This window comes from Suncus etruscus, chromosome 4 (assembly GCF_024139225.1).
Source record: "Suncus etruscus isolate mSunEtr1 chromosome 4, mSunEtr1.pri.cur, whole genome shotgun sequence".
NCBI lineage: Eukaryota > Metazoa > Chordata > Mammalia > Eulipotyphla > Soricidae > Suncus > Suncus etruscus.
The window spans coordinates 45,964,013-45,983,999 of NC_064851.1; the positions used below are offsets into that span (position 1 = coordinate 45,964,013).

A 19,987-nucleotide genomic window follows, 5' to 3' on the forward strand; every position below is an offset into this window, starting at 1 on the left:
TACTTGGATGAACTTAAACTTTTCACTGATGTTTTTTCCCCCTAAAATTTTTGCTAAGGATTTAACAATATTGTAAAGGGGAATAGCAGTTCAAGTAACAAATTTTATTTGCACAGATAAGACAATGACTGTTATCCAAAAAAGGTAATTGTTTGCAGGTGCCCAACCCAGGTTTGATTTTTCCCAGCACTCTAATGGTCCTTCAAGCACACCCAAGAATGATCCCTGAGCACAGAGCCAGGGGTCAGTCCTGAACACAGCTGGGTCATATCTATATCTATATCTACACACATATATATGAATCCCAGATATATTACTGTATTTTTATCATAAAAAAAAGAAAAGGGTCTCTTTTAAATGTCAATTTTATTATGGATGCTATTCATTATATGTTAAAATCTATAAAGATTTAGTCTTTATAAACTAAAAGAAGAAAAGACAATTAAAAAATCATTATAAAATATTAGTTCTGTGTGATACTTAATTTTGAAAGCTACAAAAATTTTGTGTATTTCAGGTTGTGAAAGAACAGGAAAAGTACATTGCAACTCAGTACCAGGAGGCCAAAGATTTGAAACAAGAACTGAGGCTGACAGCAGAGAAAACACAGAACTCTCAGGCAGAGTTGCAAGAAGCTCATCGTCAGCTATTCCAAGCCCAGAGAGAAGTAGAAAGGCTCTCGAATGAGCTAGAGGAAATAAAGCAGCTCTCTAAAGAGAAAGTAATTGCACATTGAACTAAAATTTACCTTGCTAAAAGTCTTAAACATTTTGACATTTACTTTTTGTATTGTAGAATATCATTCTTGCTGAAGCCAATTGTGTCATGTAAAATACTGAATTGTACAGTTGAAATGGATAATCTAGCAAGGTTTATGTTAATTATATTTTATCAAATTTTAAAGGTAAAAAAATTTAGTACAGCTTTTTTTTTTTTTTTTTTTTTGGTTTTTCGGGCCACACCCGTTTGATTCTCAGGGGTTATTCCTCGGCTAAGTGCTCAGAAATTGCCCCTGGCTTGGGGGGGACCATATGGGACGCCGGGGGATCGAACCGTGGTCCTTTCCTTGGCTAGCGCTTGCAAGGCAGACACCTTGCCTCTAGCGCCACCTATCGCCGGCCCATAGTACAAGCTTTTTAAGGCAAGTGCTATCTCTCCAACCCACTTTTGTATCATTCACTGCTTGGCAGTCTCAGTTTTGTAATTCAAGGCCAAACGTTTGACATTGTTCAATACTGTTTGTTTCACATTTTTTCTTACTCTGTATTACAGATAAGTGAGATCTTTCGATAGTTGTTCTTTCCCTTTGACATTTCTCTAATATCATGCATTTCAGAGTTCCACCCACATTGCAGTAAATTACATGATTATTTTCTCTTCTTCCAGCTGCATAATATTCCATTGTACATATTTACAACTTTTTTGGGGGGGTTTTGGGTCACACCCATCTGTGCTCAGGGGTTACTCCTGGCTCTATGCTCAGAAATTGCTCCTGGCAGGCTCGGGACCATATGAGATGCCAGGGTTTCGAACCACTGTCCTTCAACATGCAAGGCAAATGCTCTGCCTCCATGCTATCTCTCTGGCCCCATATTTACAACTTCTTTTTTTTTTTTTTTTTTTTTTTTTTTGGTTTTTGGGCCACACCTGGCAGTGCTCAGGGGGTTACTCCCGGCTGTCTGCTCAGAAATAGCTCCTGGCAGGCACGGGGGACCATATGGGACACCGGGATTTGAACCAACCACCTTTGGTCCTGGACCGGCTGCTTGCAAGGCAAACGCCTCTGTGCTATCTCTCCGGGCTCTATTTACAACTTCTTAATGCATTCATCTTTTGTTGGATGTTTGAGTTGTTTCTATATCATGGTTATTGTACAAATCACTACAATGAACATAGGTGTGTATATATCTTTTTTGTGAATCAATGTTCATAACCAGTGTTTGAGGGGTTTGAACTAGTGTTTGAGGGTTAAAGCCAAGAAGTGGAATCACTGGGAAGTTTATTTTTACTTTTTTGGGGAAAGGACCACACCCGGTGGTTCTTAGAGTTCATACCTGTCTATTCAGGGCCATTTCTAGCTCCATGATTAGGACCACACCTGTGTGCTGAGGGGCAGTGCCCAGGGGAATCATATTTAGTCATGCAGGGATTTTAACTATTATTGTTTGCAGCCACTGCATGCAAGGCAAGTGCCTTAGTTTCTATACTGCCTTTCTGGCTCTCTATTCCTATTCTTAGGATTTTAAGAAATAGCTGTTCTGTTTTCCATAGTGATGGACCCAGACAGCATTCCCACCAACAGCAAATGAGAATTTCTTTCATCACATACCAGTGTTGACTGGTTATTTCCAGGTGGTTTATTTTTTGTTTTTGTTTTTTGAGATAGGTCATTCTCACTGGTGTGAGATAATATCTCATTATTGTCTTGATTTGCATTCCCCTAATATTAAGATGATGAACATCTTTTTATTACCTACAAGCAATTCATGTCTTCTTTGGGAAAGTGTCTCTTCATTATTCTCCCCTTTTATTTATTTATTTATTTATTTATTTATTTATTATTTATTTATTATTTTTGGGCCATACTTGATGACGCTCAGGGGTTACTCCTGGCTATGTGCTCAGAAATCTCTCCTGGCTTGGGGGACCAGGAGATCGAACCAAGGTCCATCCTAGGTTGGCGCGTGCAAGGCAAACACCCTACCACTTGTGCCACCACTCCGGTCCCCTCTCCCCTTTTATTTTATTTATTTATTTTGGGACCATACTTAGTGACACTCGGGTTACTCCTGGCTCTGTGCACAAAATTACCCATGGCAGGCTGTCACCAGATATCATATCACCATATCACCAGAGCAGATGCTGGGTATCAAACCTGGCTCTGTGGGGCCGGAGAGATAGCATGGAGGTAAGGCGTTTGCCTTTCATACAGAAGGACGGTAGTTCGAATCCCAGCATCTCATATCTGAGAATAGAGCCAGGAGTGACCCCTGAGCGCTGCCAGGTGTGGACCCAAAAACAAAAAACCAAAAAAAAAAAAAAAAACCCTGACTCTGCAACCTGCACAGCAAATGCTCTTTATTTTGATTGAATTATTGGCTTTTCTATTATTGAATCTTATGAGTGTTTTATATATCTTAGATAGTAACCCTTTGTCTGCTATATTGTGTGCATATACTGACCGATTTAGTTAGGTGTATTTTTATTTTTATTTTGTGTTTTGGGCCACACCTGGCAGTACTTAAGAATTAATACTAGCTTTGTGCTCAAAGATCACTTCCAGCATGCTTGGAGGATTAGGGAGCTATATGGAGTGCCCGGGATTGAATTTAGGTTGGCCATGTAAAAGGCAAGCTCTCTCCTCATCCTTTTAACATGTATTCTTTACTATTGCTCTAGCCCCAAGGGCCTCTTTTTATTTTAGCTGGAGTTCCTTTTTTTGTTTGTTTTATTTTTTTTTAAGTTCTTTTTTTTTTTTTAAGTTCTTCTTTGTTCTTTTTTGTTTTACTTGGGGCCACATCCAACATGCTCGGGTTACTCCTGGCTTTGTGCTCAGAAATCACTCCTGGGAAGCTTAGGGGACCACATAGGATGCCAGGGATTGAATTCAAGTCAGTGTGTGCAAGGCAAACAGTCTACCCACTGTTTTATCACTCTGGCCCCTTGTTTTTTGGATGAGTTTTGTGTCACACTTGGCTGTCCTCAAGGATCACTACTGTTGATGCTTGGGAGCCATATGTAGTGCCAAAGACCAAATTTATCCCTGTATACTATCTCTCTGACCCCTGGAGTGTGTGACAGTACAATGAGTAAGGTGCTTGCCTTGCACATGGCTGACATGGTTTAGATCCCTTGTGTCCCATCTGCTCCCCTAAGGCCAGTCAGGAGTAATCCCTGAGAGCCAGGAGTTAGCTCTGAGGACAGCGGGGTGTGTCCCAACATCCAAAAAATGCAAAGAAGCTTAAAATTTATGACTTTGTTTGTTTGTTACCTTTGACAGTGGAATTAAGAGGTCCGCATTCTGAAGAGTTCCTCCTATATTTTCTTTAGCTTTTTTATGGATTCTCATCTAACCTCAAAGTCTTTAATCCTTGAATTAATTTTTATGAGTGATGTGAAATACAAATCCAGTATTTTTTTTTGTTTGTTTATATTGTTTTGTTTTTGCATGTAGCTATCCAGTTTTCCTAGCACCATTAGTTGAAGAGGCTTTTCCTTTTTTTTTTTTTTTTTGGGTTTTTCGGGCCACACCCGTTTGATGCTCAGGGGTTACTCCTGGCTAAGCTATCAGAAATTGCCCCTGGCTTGAGGGGACCATATGGGACAGGGATTGAACCGCGGTCGCGATCTTTCCTTGGCTAGCGTTTGCAAGGCAGACACCTTACCTCTAGCGCCACCTCGCCGGCCCCGAAGAGGCTTTTCTTGCTCTACTTTAGGAACATGACTCTGTCATAGATTGACTGTCCATAAAACTGAGGGTTTATCTTTGGACTCTTAATTCTGTTACATTAAACTTAGAGTCTATATTATTCCAGTACCACTTTGTTTGATTATGATAGCGCTGTAGTATAAGTTAAAGTTAGAAAATGCAATACTTCTCACATTATTTCCCCCACTGAATGATCTTTATTGTTTGGCAGCTTTATTTTTCAATACAAATTTCAGTGGAGTTTGTTCTAAGATCTTGAAGAATGTCTTCAGAATTTTGATAGAAATTATACTGAATCTGAATATCTATTTGGGTAGTTTATCATTTTGACAATGTTTCTCTAGCTTCTAATCCATGAACATGGAATATTTTTTCAATTCCTGGTGTCTTGATCTATTTCTTTCAATCTTTCACAATTTTATTGAGTTAATTCCTAGATATTTGATTTTTGGACACTATTTGAATGAGGATCTCTTTTTTATTTTTATTTCTTGCTCTTCAAGCTCATTATTTGCATATGGAAATTCAACACATGTTTGTGTGCTTATTTAGTATTCTATTTTGCTGTATTTAATCCATTGTTTGTTGTTTGTTTGCTTGCTTAGTTGGTTGGTTTTGGGGCCCGCTGGCAGCACTCAGAGGTCACTTCTGGCTCTACACTCAGGAATTACCCCTGGTGGTGCTTGGGGGACATATGGAAGGTCAGGGATTGAACTCAGGTTGTCCTCATGCAAGGCCAGCACCATACCTGCTGTGCTATAGCTTCAGCCCCGTACTTGTTTGTCTGTTTGTTTTCACGTAAAGGTTTTCTTTACATGAAAATATTATCTAGGGCCCAGAGAGATAGCACAGCAGCGTTTGTCTTGCAAACAGCCGATCCAGGACCAAAGGTGGTTGGTTCGAATCCCGGTGTCCCATATGGTCCCCCGTGCCTGCCAGGAGCTATTTCTGAGCAGACAGCCAGGAGTAACCCCTGAGCACTGCCGAGTGTGACCCAAAACCAAAAAAAAAAAAAGAAAAGAAAAGAAAATATTATCTAACAGTAGACTACTAGAGTTTGACATTCTGTGGCTATTTGTTTTAAAGAAGCTATACAAGAGTTTTCTATCATAGTAATGCTGTTAGTTTCTCATTAATATGAGCAGGACCATACGGGACACCGGGATTCGAACCAACCACCTTTGGTCCTGGATCGGCTGCTTGCAAGGCAAACGCCGCTGTGCTATCTCTCTGGGTCCTAAATGTTTAGATTTTAAAGTGCACCATTTAACATGGTGTTTGTGTCTTTATATAAATATACTATAAAAGATTACATAATATAGCACATTTGGGTACTGCATTGATTTAGCTATGATAATAACAGACACATTACTTAATATATTCTTTTTAAGGAAGCTCAGGGACATCATTTAGCTGAAGAACTGGGGGCTTCTCAAGTTCGAGAAGCACATTTAGAAGCAAGACTACAAGCAGAAATTAAGAAATTGTTAACAGAAGTAGAATCTCTCAAAGAAGCTTATCAGATGGAGGTAAAGAAAAATTTAATATGTTTCATTATTATCTTGGCTCTTTGGATGTGGTGTCTATAGGCACAATGTGGTATTCAGGAGGCCACTAGATCTATTTAGGGCAAGTATTCTCAGAGCTATACCTAACAGTACTTGGGAATCATGTAGTGCCAGGGATTGAACTTTAGGCCACCCCTTGCTAAGTCTGCACTCTATTCTTTCTTTTTCCCTAATGCTGGGAATTTAGATGATTTCACATCAAGAGAACCATGCAAAATGGAAGATTTCTGCAGACTCACAGAAGACTTCTGTTCAGCAACTCAATGAACAGTTAGAAAAAGCAAAACTGGAATTAGAAGAAGCTCAAGACACTGTAAGCAATTTGCACCAACAAGTTCAAGACAGAAATGTAGTAATCGAAGCCACAAATGAAGCGTTACTTGTTAAAGTAAGTGAACATAAGAAAGTATTAAATGGGGGCCAGAGAGATAGCACAGTTGTAGGATGTTTACCTTGTAAGCAGCCAATCCAGGATGGACGGTAGCTTGAATCCCGGCATCCCATATAGTCCCCTATGCCTGCCAGGACCGATTTCTGAGCACAGAGCCAGGAGTAACCCTGCCACTAAGTGTGACCCAACCCCCCCCCCCAAAAAAAAAAGTACTAAATGGCTCAGAGTAATGTAGAGGGCTTGCCATGCATGTGGCCAACCTAGGTTTGACCCTCAGCACTGTAAATAACTTGTCTTTTTCTGTTTTTGATTTTTGTTTTGTTTTGTTTTGTTTTGTTATGTTTTGTTTTTTAGTCACACCTGGAGGTGCTCAGGGATTATTCCTGGCTCTTCACTTAGAAGTTGCTCCTGGAAGGCTCGGGGGACCACATGAGACACCTGGATTCGAACTGGGGTCTGTCCTGTGTTGGCCTCAGGCAAGGCAAATGTCTTACTGCTGTGCTATCACTCCAGCTATCGCTCTGGCCCTGTAACTTGTTTTTCTATCTTTGTTTTTTTTTTTTTTAATAGAAAACTATGTGGCCAAATAGAGACCTCTCTGAATAAAAAAAGCACTTTAATTAGAAGATGTTGTAAGGCCAGAGAGATAGCACAGTGGTAGGGTGTTTGCCTTGCATGCAAATGACCCAGGAAAGACCTGGGTTAGATTTCCAGCATCCCATTTGGTCCTTGAGCAATTTTTTTTTCTTTTGGGTTTTTGGACCACAGCCAATAATACTCAGGGGTTACTCCTGGCTATGTATTTAGAAATCACTTCTGACTTGGGAGACCATATGGGGACTCCGGGGGATTGAACCAAGATCCGTCCTAGGTCAGTGCATGCAGGGCAAACGCCCTATAGCTTGCACCACTGCTCTAGCCCCATTCTAATTTTTATTTTATTTGGTTTTTGGCCCACACCTGGTGATGCTCAGGAGTTACTCCTGTCTATGCACTCAGAAATCACTCCTGCTTCAGGGGATCAAACCCAAGTTCATCCTGGGTCAGCTGCGTGCAAGGCAAACTCCCAACAGTTGTGCTATTACTCCAACCCTGCGATTTCTTTGTTTTTGTTTTGGGGCCACATCCGGTGATGCTCAGATGTTACTCTGGCTATGTGCTCAGAAATCACTGCTAGGAGCAATTTCTGAGCACAGATCCAGGAGTAAGCCCTGACCACTGCCAGATGGGTCCCAACCCCCCCAAATAAAGATGATGTTGGATTTAGAAATTATTAATAAAAAAGAGAAATTATTAATAAAATATTTATCATATTACTACAGAGAAAAGAATGTAAATATTTCATATCATATTATTACAGAATAATTTATAAATATCTAAACAAAACTTCTATATATGAAAAAATTCAAATTCATAAATTTCATTTGTTAGGATTTAATATCGTTTCCCATTTATTTTCACTGTTGCATTTTATCTACCACACACCCTTACATGTACACTTACGTTCATGTCCACATACTTTTCTTTCCTCTATTGATGTTTCAATAACTTGGATTCATATATGATTGAAAGCGGTGGGGCCGGAGAGATAGCATGTAGGTAAGGCGTTTTCCTTTCATATAGAAGGATGGTGGTTTGAATCCCCATCCCATATGGCCTCCCCATGCCTGCCAGGGGCGATTTCTGAGCACAGAGCCAGGAGTAACCCCTAAGCACTGCTGAGTATGACCCAAAAACAAAAAAAAAAGAAAAGAAAAGGAAGAAAAAGAAAGAAAGAAAAAGAAAGAGAGAGAGAGAAAGAAAGAAAGAAAGAAAGAAGAAAGAAAGAAAGAAAGAAGGAGAAATAAGAAAGAAAGAGAGAAAAAGAAAGAAAGAAAGAAAGAAAGAAAGAAAAAGAAAGAAAGAAGAAAGAAATATAGAAAGAAAGAAAGAAAGAAAGAAAGAAGAAAGAAAGAAAGAAAGAAGGAAAGAAAAAGAAACAAGAAAGAAAGAAAGAAAGAAAGAAAGAAAGAAAGAAAGAAAGAAAGAAAGAAAGAAAGAAAGAAAGAAAGAAAAAAGAAAGAAAGAAAAAGAAAGAAAGAAGAAAGAAAGAAAGAAAAAGAAAGAAAGAAAGAAAGAAAGAAAAGAAAGAAAGAAAGAAAGAAAGAAAGAAAGAAAGAAAGAAAGAAAGAAAGAAAGAAAGAAAGAAAGAAAGAAAGAAAGAAAGAAAGAAAGAAAGAAAGAAGGGAGGGAGGGAGGGAGGGAGGGAGGGAGGGAGGGAGGGAGGGAAGGAGGGGTACTTGCTGGGAGTGTATATCAGTTTGGGGCTTACACTCCAGTTGAGATGTTCACCAGAAGACACGCCCTTTTTAGTTGACACACCTAACTGGTGCAACTAGAAATTGTTAGTGCTGAAGATCTGAGGATCATAATCAAGCAGGGTTGCCAGCCTTGACCTCATTGCCAGGCGTCATCCTTGTCCTTATAAGTCAAGGATAGGAGTTTTATGACTTTGTTCAAGTTTTTAATCCATTTTGAGTTGACTTTTTAAAATTATATTTGAGGATAGTAGTCTGTTTTCATTATTTAGTTTGTATCTGTTTATTTTTGTTTGTTTGTTTTTGGGTCACACCTAGTGATGTTCAGGGATTATATCTGGTTCTGCACTCAGAAATCACTCCTGGCATGGGGGACCATAAGAGATGCCTGGGATTGAACCACAGTCTGTATTAGGCTAGCACTGGCAAGGCAGACGCCTTACAGTTTGCGCCACCGCTCTGGCCCCTGTATCGGTTCATTTTTTAGCACCATTTATTATTTTAGGTTTCTTTGGCCATTTTCATTCCCATACTGTATTTCTTTATATTTTCATATATTAGAGATATCATTCTTTTGTAGAGAAATTTTTAGGTATAATATTTCAGTCTTGAGATTTCTCAATAACATTGGATTCTAGTTAACAAGGAAGAGCAAGTGTTTCTAACAGATTCTGAGAACTCCTCTAGTTCTTCCAGAATTATGGTTCTCAAAGAATAATCTGTGTGTCCCTTGAAGGACCTCTAAACAACATTAGTGGCTCAAAACTGAGGCAAGGCTGTGAATTTTGGAACCAACCCTGCCCAGAAGCATCTTCAGTGAGCTGGCACTGCCCAAAAAGGGTGTAGCCAGAGGAGCCCGGCCACTCCACTCTGCTTCATGGCCATATACATCGTAGCACAACATGCAGAAAACATCACACTACAGGCTCAAAATGGGAAAACAACGCAGGCCAACACCATGCAAAGAGAATGAAGATGACACCCAATACCCATCAGATAAGGGGCTAATATCGAAGATATACAAGGTACTGACAGAACTTTTCAAGAAAAGAAACATCTAACCCCATCAAAAATATGGGAGAAGAAATGAACAGACAATTTTCTAAAGCAGAGCTACAAAGACACATGAAAAAATGTTCCACATCACTAATCATAAGGGAGATACAAATCAAAACAATAATGAGATACCATCTCATGCCACAGAGAATGGCATACATCACAAAGAACAAGAAAAATCAGTGTTGTCAGATATGTGGGGAGAAAGGAACTCTCATTTACTGCTGGTGAGAATGCCATCTAGTTCACCCTTTATGGAAAACAGTTTGGAGTTTCCTCAAAAAAAATGGAAACTGAGCTCTCAAATGATCCAGCTATACCACTCCTAGTGATATACCCTAAGAACACAAAATCACAGTACAAAAACACCTTCCTTTCACCTATATTCATTGCAGTGCTATTTACAATATCCAGACACTGTAAACAAACCAGATGCCCAACAGATGAGTGGCTAAAGAAGCTGTAGTACATATACACAATGAAATACTGTCAGGAAAAATGAAGTCATGAAATTTTCCAATACATAGATGGAATGGAAACTATTATGCAGAGTGAAAAAGTCAGAGAGAGAGATAGACAAAGAATAGCCTTACTCATCTACGTGTTTTAAGAAAAATAAAAGACATTATTGTAATAATACCCAGAGACAATAAGAAGAAGGCTGGAAGGACCGGCCCATAATATGAAGATTACCACAAAGAGTGGTGAGTTCAGTTAGATAAATAACTACACTGACAACTATCATGACAATGGTAGTGAGTGAGAGAAATAGAATGCCTGTCTCTAATAAAGGCAGGGGTTGAGGGGAGTAGGAGAAGAAGGCATTGGTGATGTTGCATTGGTGAAGGGGATTTTTTTTTATAATTGAAACCCAACTACAAAAATGTTTCTAATCATGATGCTTAAATAAAGATATTAATTTTAAAAAGAGAATGAAGGGCCAGAGCAGTGGCGCGGAGCAATAAGGAAGGCATCTGTCTTGCCAGTGCTAGCCTAGGACGGACCGCAGTTTGATCCCCCAGCATCCCATATGATCCCCCTAGCCAGGCAATTCCTGAGCACATAGCCAGAAGTAACCTCTGAGTGTCACTGGGTGTGGCCCAAAAATCCAAAAGAAAAAAAGAGAGAGAGGGGGAAAATGAAGATGGCAGCTCTGATGACCAATAAAATGCCAACCACCTATTTGACCTCTCAGATAATGAGTTTAGAGAAGAAATATGGAAGATGTTCACTGCAAGCCCAATTGAATAAAAATTAAAATTGTAATTAGCATAATAAAGGCAAATATTCATAAGAAATTCCTGTATTCAAAAATATTTGTATATTCATGAAATACTTAATTTAGGTGAGGTGAACATTTGTAATTAACCCAAAATGAAGGGCTTGAGCAAAGCATGTCAAATTTTCATGTGTGTGTAGTTTTAAAAAGAATGCAGGGACTGGAGTAATAACACAGTGGGTAGGGCATTTTTCTTGAACACAGCTGACCTGTCTATGGCCATACCACCCTGAATGTGCCAGATCTCATCTGAACACAGCTGACCTAGTTTGATCCCTGGCATCCCATATGGTCCCCTGAGCCTGCCCAGGAGTAATTTTTGAGTGCAGAGCCAGGAGTAACTCCTGAGCACTGCTGGGAGTTGCATACCATCACCCGTAAAAAAAAAAAAAAGAGAGAGAGAGAATTCCATGCAGAGTACTGCTTTACTTAGATGATTTCTAGTAGTCTATGATTTTGTAAATTATTTAACAAATGTATCTTTCTCACCCACACATAGGAATCAGAGTTAACCAGATTACAAGCCAAAATGTCGGGACATGAAAGGACAGCCTCATTTTCATCCCCAACAGAAATTATGCCTGATGTTCAGAATCCAAGGTTCATTAAATATCATCACGCATCTTTTTCAAAATGTAGAAAACTACGTCGCTCCATTAGTGCCAGTGACCTTAGTTTCAAATCTCATAATAGTGAAGATCTTTCTGAAGAATTATTACAGGACTTAACAAAAATGCATTTAGAACAACCTTCAACATTAGAAGAAAGCCACCACCAGCCAGACTCATTTAAACCTCTTCTGTATGAAATGGAAGATGATGCTTCTGAGAATAATGACTTCAATACTCTTAGTGGAATGCTCAAATACATAAACAAAGAAGTGAGACTATTAAAAAAATCTTCTATGCAAACAGGTCTAACTCAGGTATGTGTTTCATAGATTAGAGCTTATAATAAGTTTATCTTCAATAAATGTCACTTTTTGACTTGGAGAAAAAAAATCTGGTGGGTGCGGTTTGGGCCACACCCGGTGATGCTCAGGGCTATACGCTCAGAAATCACCCTGGCTTAGGGGATCATATGGGATACCAGGGGATCGAACCACCAACCTTCTGCATGAAAGGCAAACGTCTTACCTCCATGCTATCTCTCCGGCCCCAGCATGTCCTTTTATAATCTGGTGATGTGTACAATATTAAAAGTACAAACAGGGATCAGAGAGATAGCACAGTGGTAGGGTGTTTGCCTTGCACGCAGCCGATCTAGGATGGATGGTGGTTCAAATCCCTGCATCCCATATGGTCCCCCGAGCCTGCTGGGGGTGATTTCTGAGTGCAGAGCCAGGAGTGACCCCTGAGCACCACCAGGTATGGACCCCCCCCCCCAAAAAAAAAAAGTACAGAAACATCCATTAGAAGTTTGGAATGGTTTTGTTCTTTGTTAGGTGTTACGCCACACAAACAAAGCTGATATTCAGGGAACATATGGGAATTGAACCCAGACCTCCAGTATGCAAAGATGCATGTGTTCCAGCCTACTATGCTATCTCTCTGGCCTAATTTGGAATACTTTTACCCCAGACAAATAGAAAATGTACTTTTCGAGGTCAGAGGGATAGCACAGCATGTAGGACATTTGCCTTGCATGTGGCTGACCTGGGTTCGATCTTCAAGCTGGTCCCCCGAGCTTGCCAGGAGTAACCCCTGATTGCCACTGGGTAAGGCCCAAAAAACAAAAACAAAAAAAGAAAGAAAAGAAAATTTAGCTTTCAAAACTAACTTTTTTAAATTGGCCCATAATTAGATTAAGTACAGTTTCTATATTTGATCAAAAGAACTAATTTTACCTAACATTAGAAGTGTGTTTGTAGACTTCCTGGAAAACCCTCCTAGTAAAAAGTTAGGAAGGTTATTTTTGTTTTTGTTCATGGACTTCTATAATGCCTAGAATATCTTATTCACTTGGTTTATCTTCTTATTATTCTCTGAGCATATTATGTGGAATAAATAACTTAATACTGTACATGCTCAGCAAACATTAAACATTGTTTCTTTTTTGTTGTTATTTTTTGGGTCTCACCCAGTGGTGTTGAGGTGTTACTTCTGACTATGTGCTCAGAAATCACTCCTGGGGGGTTTGAGGAGACCGTTTGGAATGCCAGGGATCGAACCCAAGCTGGCAGCACGCAAGGCAAATGCTATCCCCATTGTGCTATTGCTCCAGCCCCGCAACATTGTTTCTAAACACTTATAGTTTGCATATGGAAATAAAAGTACGTTCTTTTAGGACTGGAGTGAAAATTCAGGGGTCCTCCACCATGTTGATTTCTGGGACCATCTATCCTTTGAATAATAGCCCACATGGCCTTGGAGATCCCAACTCTACTAGGGTTACCCTGATGATCTCTGGTACTGCAGGATCCATGCAAAATTGCATCCTCCAGTCCTCGGAATCAGTCTAGGGGCCCTATTTGCCCATTATCTCCTGGAGTGTCTCATGGCACCTTAGATGTCCCTTGGAAGATCCAAAAAAGAAAAATAAAGTTTTTTTTTAAATCTTTTTCTCACATCTTTTTTTCTTAGCTTTTCTCAATTATATATTTGCCTCACTTTCAAATATATCAAAATAATTTGGTGGCCTACAAAAACTGTTTTTGTTGTGATGACTGAGAAAAGTACAAATTCCTGACTCTGGTGCTCATACATTTTCCTCCCCTTGTGCTTCCTGAGGAGCACACTCTCAGATGTGGAATGAGGTTAGCTTCTATGAAGAGAAGAGTGTCATCTGGCTGAGTCTAAATAGCATTTAACTTATCACTTGGTTTGTGTGTAGGACCCTTAAGCTCTTTATTTTAAGCAAAGGAAAAGACATGCCCAACTATCCCTTCTGCTTTACTCCTGACTCTGTGTTCAGGGCTCATTTTTTTTTTTTTAGGGATCATTCTTGGTGGGGGACTCAGTGAATCTTATGTGGTTCTAGCAGTTGAAGCCTAGTCAGCCTCATGCAGTTCAAATGCTTCACTCATGTACTATCTCTCTGGCTTCTAAAAGACATCATTGCTAGGATGTGTTTAAGCTGTCAGCTCACCTTAATGTAGTCTTGTTTCTGTGTATGGTCTTTCAATCCTCTTTATCAGAAAGAACACAGAAATTGGCATACATAAAATACTTACCAAGTGTTAACTTTCATTCTTGTGTGGTAACCCAAATGTTGATTTTCCTTATGGTTAACTATGTTGGCAGTTTCATATGCAATAAAAAAATTTTTTTGCCTTTTTTTGGGAGGGGCCATACCAGGTGATGCTCGGGGCTATGTGCTCAGAAATCGCTCCTGGCTTAGGGGGGACAGTATGGGATGCCGGGGGATTGAACAGCGGTCTGCCCTAGGTCACTGAGTGCAAGGCAAATGCCCTACCACTTACACCACTACTCTGGCCCCAAAACTTTTTTTTTTTTTTTTTTTTGGCTCACACCAGCAGCGCTCCAGGGTCACTCCTGGCTTTATGCTCAGAAGTCGCCCCCGGCAGGCTCGGGGGACCAAATGGGATACTGGGGTTCGAACCACCATCCTTCTGCATTTAAGGCAAACGCCTTACCGCTGTGCTATCTCTCTGGTCCCCCAAAACTTTTTTTAAATAATATCTTGATTTAGGGACTGGAGAGATAGCACAGTGGTAGGACATTTGCCTTGTATACAGCCAACCCAGGATGGACGGCAGTTTGATTCCAGCATTTCATGTGGTTCCCCAAGCCTGCTGGGACAATTTCTGAGTGCAGAGCCAGGAGCCTGAGCATTGCCGGATGTGGCCCAAAACCAATCAGTTAATAAAATAAATAAACTGCTTTAAAAAAATCTTTACTTAAGCACCATGATTACAAACATGATTATAGTTGGGTTTTAGTCATAAAAAGAACACCCACCCTCTTCACCAGTCAACATTCCCATCACCACTGTCCTCCAACTCCTTCCTCCTGCCCACCTGTATTCGAGACAGGCATTCTACTTCTCTCACTCAATGAAATTGTCATGACAGTTGACAATGTAGTTGCAATAAAACTTCTAAGTGCAATATTCTGCTTTCACATTAATGAGTTAAAACCAAAAGAAAATACATATATACATTTTTGAGAGGGCACACCTGGCAGTGCTCAGGAGTTACTCCTGGCTTTGCACTCAGAAATCACTCCTGGTAGGCATAGGGGTCCATATAGGAAGCTAGAGATCAAACCCGGGTTGGCCGCATGCAAGGCAAACGCCCTCCCTGCTGTGCAATCGTTCCGGCCCTGTTTAGAGTTTTGAATAGAAGTTCACAGGCTTTAAATTAAGAATGTTTTGAGGGGCCGGGTGGTGGCACTAAAGGTAAGGTGCCTGCCTTGCCTGCGCTAGCCTTGGACGGACTGCAGTTCGATCCCCCGGTGTCCCATATGGTCCCCCAAGCCAGGAGCAACTTCTGAGCACATAGCCAGGAGTAACCCCTGAGCGTTACCGGGTGTGGCCCAAAAACCAAAAAAAAAAAAAAAAAAAAGAATGCTTTGAGATTGGAATATAATTTCAGTGACTATTGATTAGAGTTAGATCCACAATTTAAGAAATTAAACAAGAATGTATTTCAAGGCCTGGAGAGATAGCACAGCAGTATCTGCCTTGCAAGCAGCCGATCCAGGACCAAAGGTGGTTGGTTCGAATCCCGTGTCCCATATGGTCCCCCGTGCCTGCCAGGAGCTGTTTCTGAGCAGACAGCCAGGAGTAACCCCTGAGCACTACCGGGTGTGGCCCAAAAACCAAAAAAAAAAAAGAATATTTCAGTGGTAGAGTACTTGTTTTGCATGTAAGGCCTGTGCTCAGTCTCTTACCATCACACATGCATACATATATACACACACAGATTAATAAATATTTTATATCCATCTTATTTACAAACAGAAAACTAATTTATAAGTACAATCTTTAGGCCATATAATAACATGACAGTAAAGTGAGAAAATCATCATATAGGGAAAATAGATGGAAAAAAGGTGCAGCAGGAGAGTCTAGATGACCTAAAGACATGAAAGTATTTTCAAATCATGCCCAACTAAAGACAGACGTGTAACAAGAGTACTTGACTTGGGGGCAGAGAGATAGCATGGAGGTAGGGCATTTGCCTTGCATGCAGAAAGACGTGGTTCGAATCCCGGCATCCCTTATGGTCCCCCGTGCCTGCCAGGAGCAGTTTCTGAGTGTGGAGCCAGGAGTAACCCCTGAGTGCTGCTGGGTGTGACCCCCCCCCCAAAAAAAAGAAAAGAGTACTTGACTTGAGTTTTTTAAAATGTCTTGGATCGGGTTCAGAGTGATGCACAGGTGTAGGGCATTTGTCTTGCACATGGCCTACCCTGGACGGACCTGGGTTTCATCCCATAGGGTCCCCCAGACCTGCCAGGAGCGTTTTCTAAGCACAGAGCAGGAGTATCCCCTGCACTATTGGGTGTGGCCAAAACATTAAAAAAAAAAATCAAAAGTCTTGGATCTTTGCCTTTTTTTGTTTGTTTGTTTGGAGCAGTGGCCCTCAAACTACAGCTCATAAGCCACATATTGTATCTGTTCCCATTTTGTTTCTTCACTTCAAAAAAAGATATATGCAGTGTGCATAGGAATTTGTTCGTAGATTTTGTTTTTACTCTAGTCCGGCCCTCCAACGGTCTGAGAGACAGTGAACTGGCCCCTGTTTAAAAAGTTTGAGGACCACTGGTTTGGAGGAAGGGAATGGGGACCCAGCAGCTCTCTCAGCTGAGGAGTGAACTCACTCACTCATTCACCTCACCCACTCAGGAACTTTTCATGGCCCTTTACTCAGGACTGATTCCTAGGGTTGCTTAGGGGACCATATGATGCTGGAGATTTGAACCAGGTTCTGCAATATGCAAGGCAAGTACCTTACCTCCTATGCTATCTCTCTGGCCCCTTCTTTCTTTTTTATCTTGTCTATTGTGCTTTCTTTTTTTGATTTTAGGACCACACCTGGCAATGCTGACTGGTTACTCCTGGCTCTGCACTCAAGAATTACTTCTTGAGTAATTACTTCTTGAGTATGCACAGGTTCCATATAGTATGCCGGATATTGAACCCAGTCACATTCAAGGCGAACATCCCACTCACCGTACTATCAACTCCTGTACTATTTCTGTGTGGAGACATTTCCCTCTTCTTCTTTTACTGACTTTTCATTTAGCCCTTCATCTGTCTTCCTTACACTACTCTGTTTGGTGTTTTATTTTTACTATAGCCCCTGTTTCAGTTTCTAAAATCTATTTATTTATTTATTTATTTATTGGGGGGGTTGGGTCACATCTAGCGGTGCTCAGGGGTTACTCCTGGCTCTGCACTGAGCTCTGGCAGGCTCTGGGGTCCATATGGGATGCCTGGAATTGAACCAGGTCCATCCTGGGTTGGCTGCATGCAAGACAGATGCCCTACCGTTGTACTATCGCTTCAACCCCCTTCTAAAATCAATTTAAATTAAACCTAGTTCTACCTCTCACTTTGCCTCAACTAGAAGTAATCATTTTTATATTCATTATTGACATTCTGCTTCATATCTTTCAATGGTAAAATATTTGCTACTTTAAGATATATTTCTGATTATTATCATAAACTTTTAATGCTGAATTAATGCTAGAATATTTCAAAGATTAATGTATTATTTTGCCTTATTTCAGGGAGAAAATTTATAATTAAAAGAAGAAGTTGGTGTGAAAACTCGATTTTTGGTACTATGTTTATTATTTTTTGCCTTTAGTTGACTATTGTTATACTGGAATTTTTTTTGTTTTATAAGTTTTTGATTCATACTTGGTGATACTTGGGATCTACTCCAAACTCGCAGGTAGTTCCAGGAATGGAATCAGGCCTCCTATATTATCTTGTTTACTTTTTTTTTGTGGGCGGGAGGCACCCACACAAAGCAGTATTCAGGGGTTACTCTTGGCTCTATGCTCAGAAATCACTCCTAGCAGGCTCAGGTGGCCATGTGAGATGGCAGGGATCAAAACCAGTTGGCCATGTGCAAGGTAATGCCTTATCTACTGTGCTATTGCTCCAGCCCTTCATTAGCTTCTTATATGTAGTTTATAGTTTATAGACACTGGGATTTTTTGTTTGTTTGTTTTGGGGCCACAACCTGTGACACTCAGGGGTTATTCCTAGCTCTACCCTCAGAAATCACTCATGGCAGGCTTAGGGGACCATATGGAATGCTGGGGATTGAACCTGAGTCCATCTCAGGTCAGCTGCATACAAGGCAAATAAACACCCTACCACTGTGCTATCTCTCCAATTCCTAGAAGCTGGTCTTTGGTTTTTGTTGTTGTTGTTGTTGTTGTTTTTAGTGAATAAGTTTTTATTGGTTTTAGGGCTACTTCCAGCAGTGCTCAGGGAACCATATTATGCTAAGAATATATGGTCTCTTTCAAAGCTCTATACCATTTAGCTCTCTATGGCCTGCTTGTGAGGGAATTTTATAGTTCATGAGACTGGAGTGATAGTACTGTTTATAGGGCACTTGTCTTTTTTTTTTTTTTTTTTGGTTTTTCAGGTCACATCTGTTTGATGCTCAGGGGTTATTCCTGGCTAAGGGCTCAGAAATTGCCCCTGGCATGGGGGGACCATGTGGGACACCGGGGGACCGAATTGCGGTCCTTCCTTGGCTAGCGCTTGCAAGGCAGACACCTTACCTCTAGCGCCACCTCGCCGGCCCCAGGGCACGTGTCTTGTTATTAGCTAACCTAGGTTTGGTCTCTGGCACACCTATGATTCCCCAAACCCACCAGGAGTGATCTTTGCGTGCAGAGTAAGCCTTGAGCACAACTAAGTGTGGACCAGAACAAAAAGAAATTTTACAATTGAATATTTTTAATTTGTCTACAAGAAAAAATAACTAGGAATCAGAGAACTAGTACAGCAGGCAGGGCTCTTGCCTTGCACATGACCAAATTAGATTTGATCCCTGGTATAATCCTTGGTACCACATACGGTCCTCTGAACATTGCCAGGACTGTGGCGTGGAATAAGCACAGAGCCAGGAGTAAGCCCTGAGCACTACTGGATAAAGCCCCAAAACTACCAAAAAAGACAAATAAATAAATAAACAAGAAATGATGAATAATCTCTTAAAAGAATTTCTTTCTGTAATTTTAGTTTTGTTCATATAATTAAAATGATTCAAAAAATAAAAAATAAATAAAATGATTCAGTAGTGTTAGCATTCATAATTTTAGCATATAAGTTACTATTCTTTTCCCATCATTAAAGTGCCCCATACCTTTGTTTATCTTGCCTCAACCTTGCACTGTGGTTCCAGCACACTTACTACAAAGTGTAAGCATCCCTCCTTCAATCCCACAGTACACTGCCATCCTTCTCACAGTCCCTCCTCCCTCCCCTAGCACCATGCCTTGGCTACTCCTCCATAACCCCAGTCTCATAGTCTTCTCTACCACCCCTATGCCATGGTCTCCCACTCCATCCCCAGAACATTGATCACATTTCAGCATTATTCCTCAACTTCTTACTCAATCTAGGTATGATAATGGCCCGTCATTCAAGTCACTCTTCTGCCATTATCCTAAAATTTTTTACTTACAGAATTTATGGAAATTTTAATTATGTGGTAAATCTTTACTGGATCCATTCATTGTCCTAACCCTTCCTCATATTTAAGCTGTGTTATATGACTTAATATGATTTATATTGTAAAGAAAAGCATACACACATGCTATGATACTTATTTAATCAGAATCTATTTCCCCTTTTCTATAATTACAGGGTTTTAATTGGATCTGTGGCCAGGTGCTCTATTTCCTTGTCCCTCTAGTGACAAGAGTTCTCTCAGAAGAATCCAAGCAAGAATGATGCGTATGCTCTACTTTCAGCCCAGAAACCAGACTACTGTATCCGTGCCCCTCCGGGGTCTTTCCCCCACAGCTGGAGTTG

At 40.5% G+C, this 19,987-nt stretch overlaps 1 protein-coding gene across 1 annotated transcript in view; it reads left to right on the forward strand.

The window, feature by feature from the left end:
* Nucleotides 1–19,987, forward strand: part of CCDC18 (coiled-coil domain containing 18) — a 100,467-nt gene that overhangs the window by 66,038 nt on the left and 14,442 nt on the right. Inside the window, 4 exon segments of the mRNA XM_049772563.1 lie at nucleotides 518–721; nucleotides 5,821–5,958; nucleotides 6,185–6,385; nucleotides 11,520–11,945. Coding sequence (XP_049628520.1) covers nucleotides 518–721; nucleotides 5,821–5,958; nucleotides 6,185–6,385; nucleotides 11,520–11,945 — 969 coding nt within the window.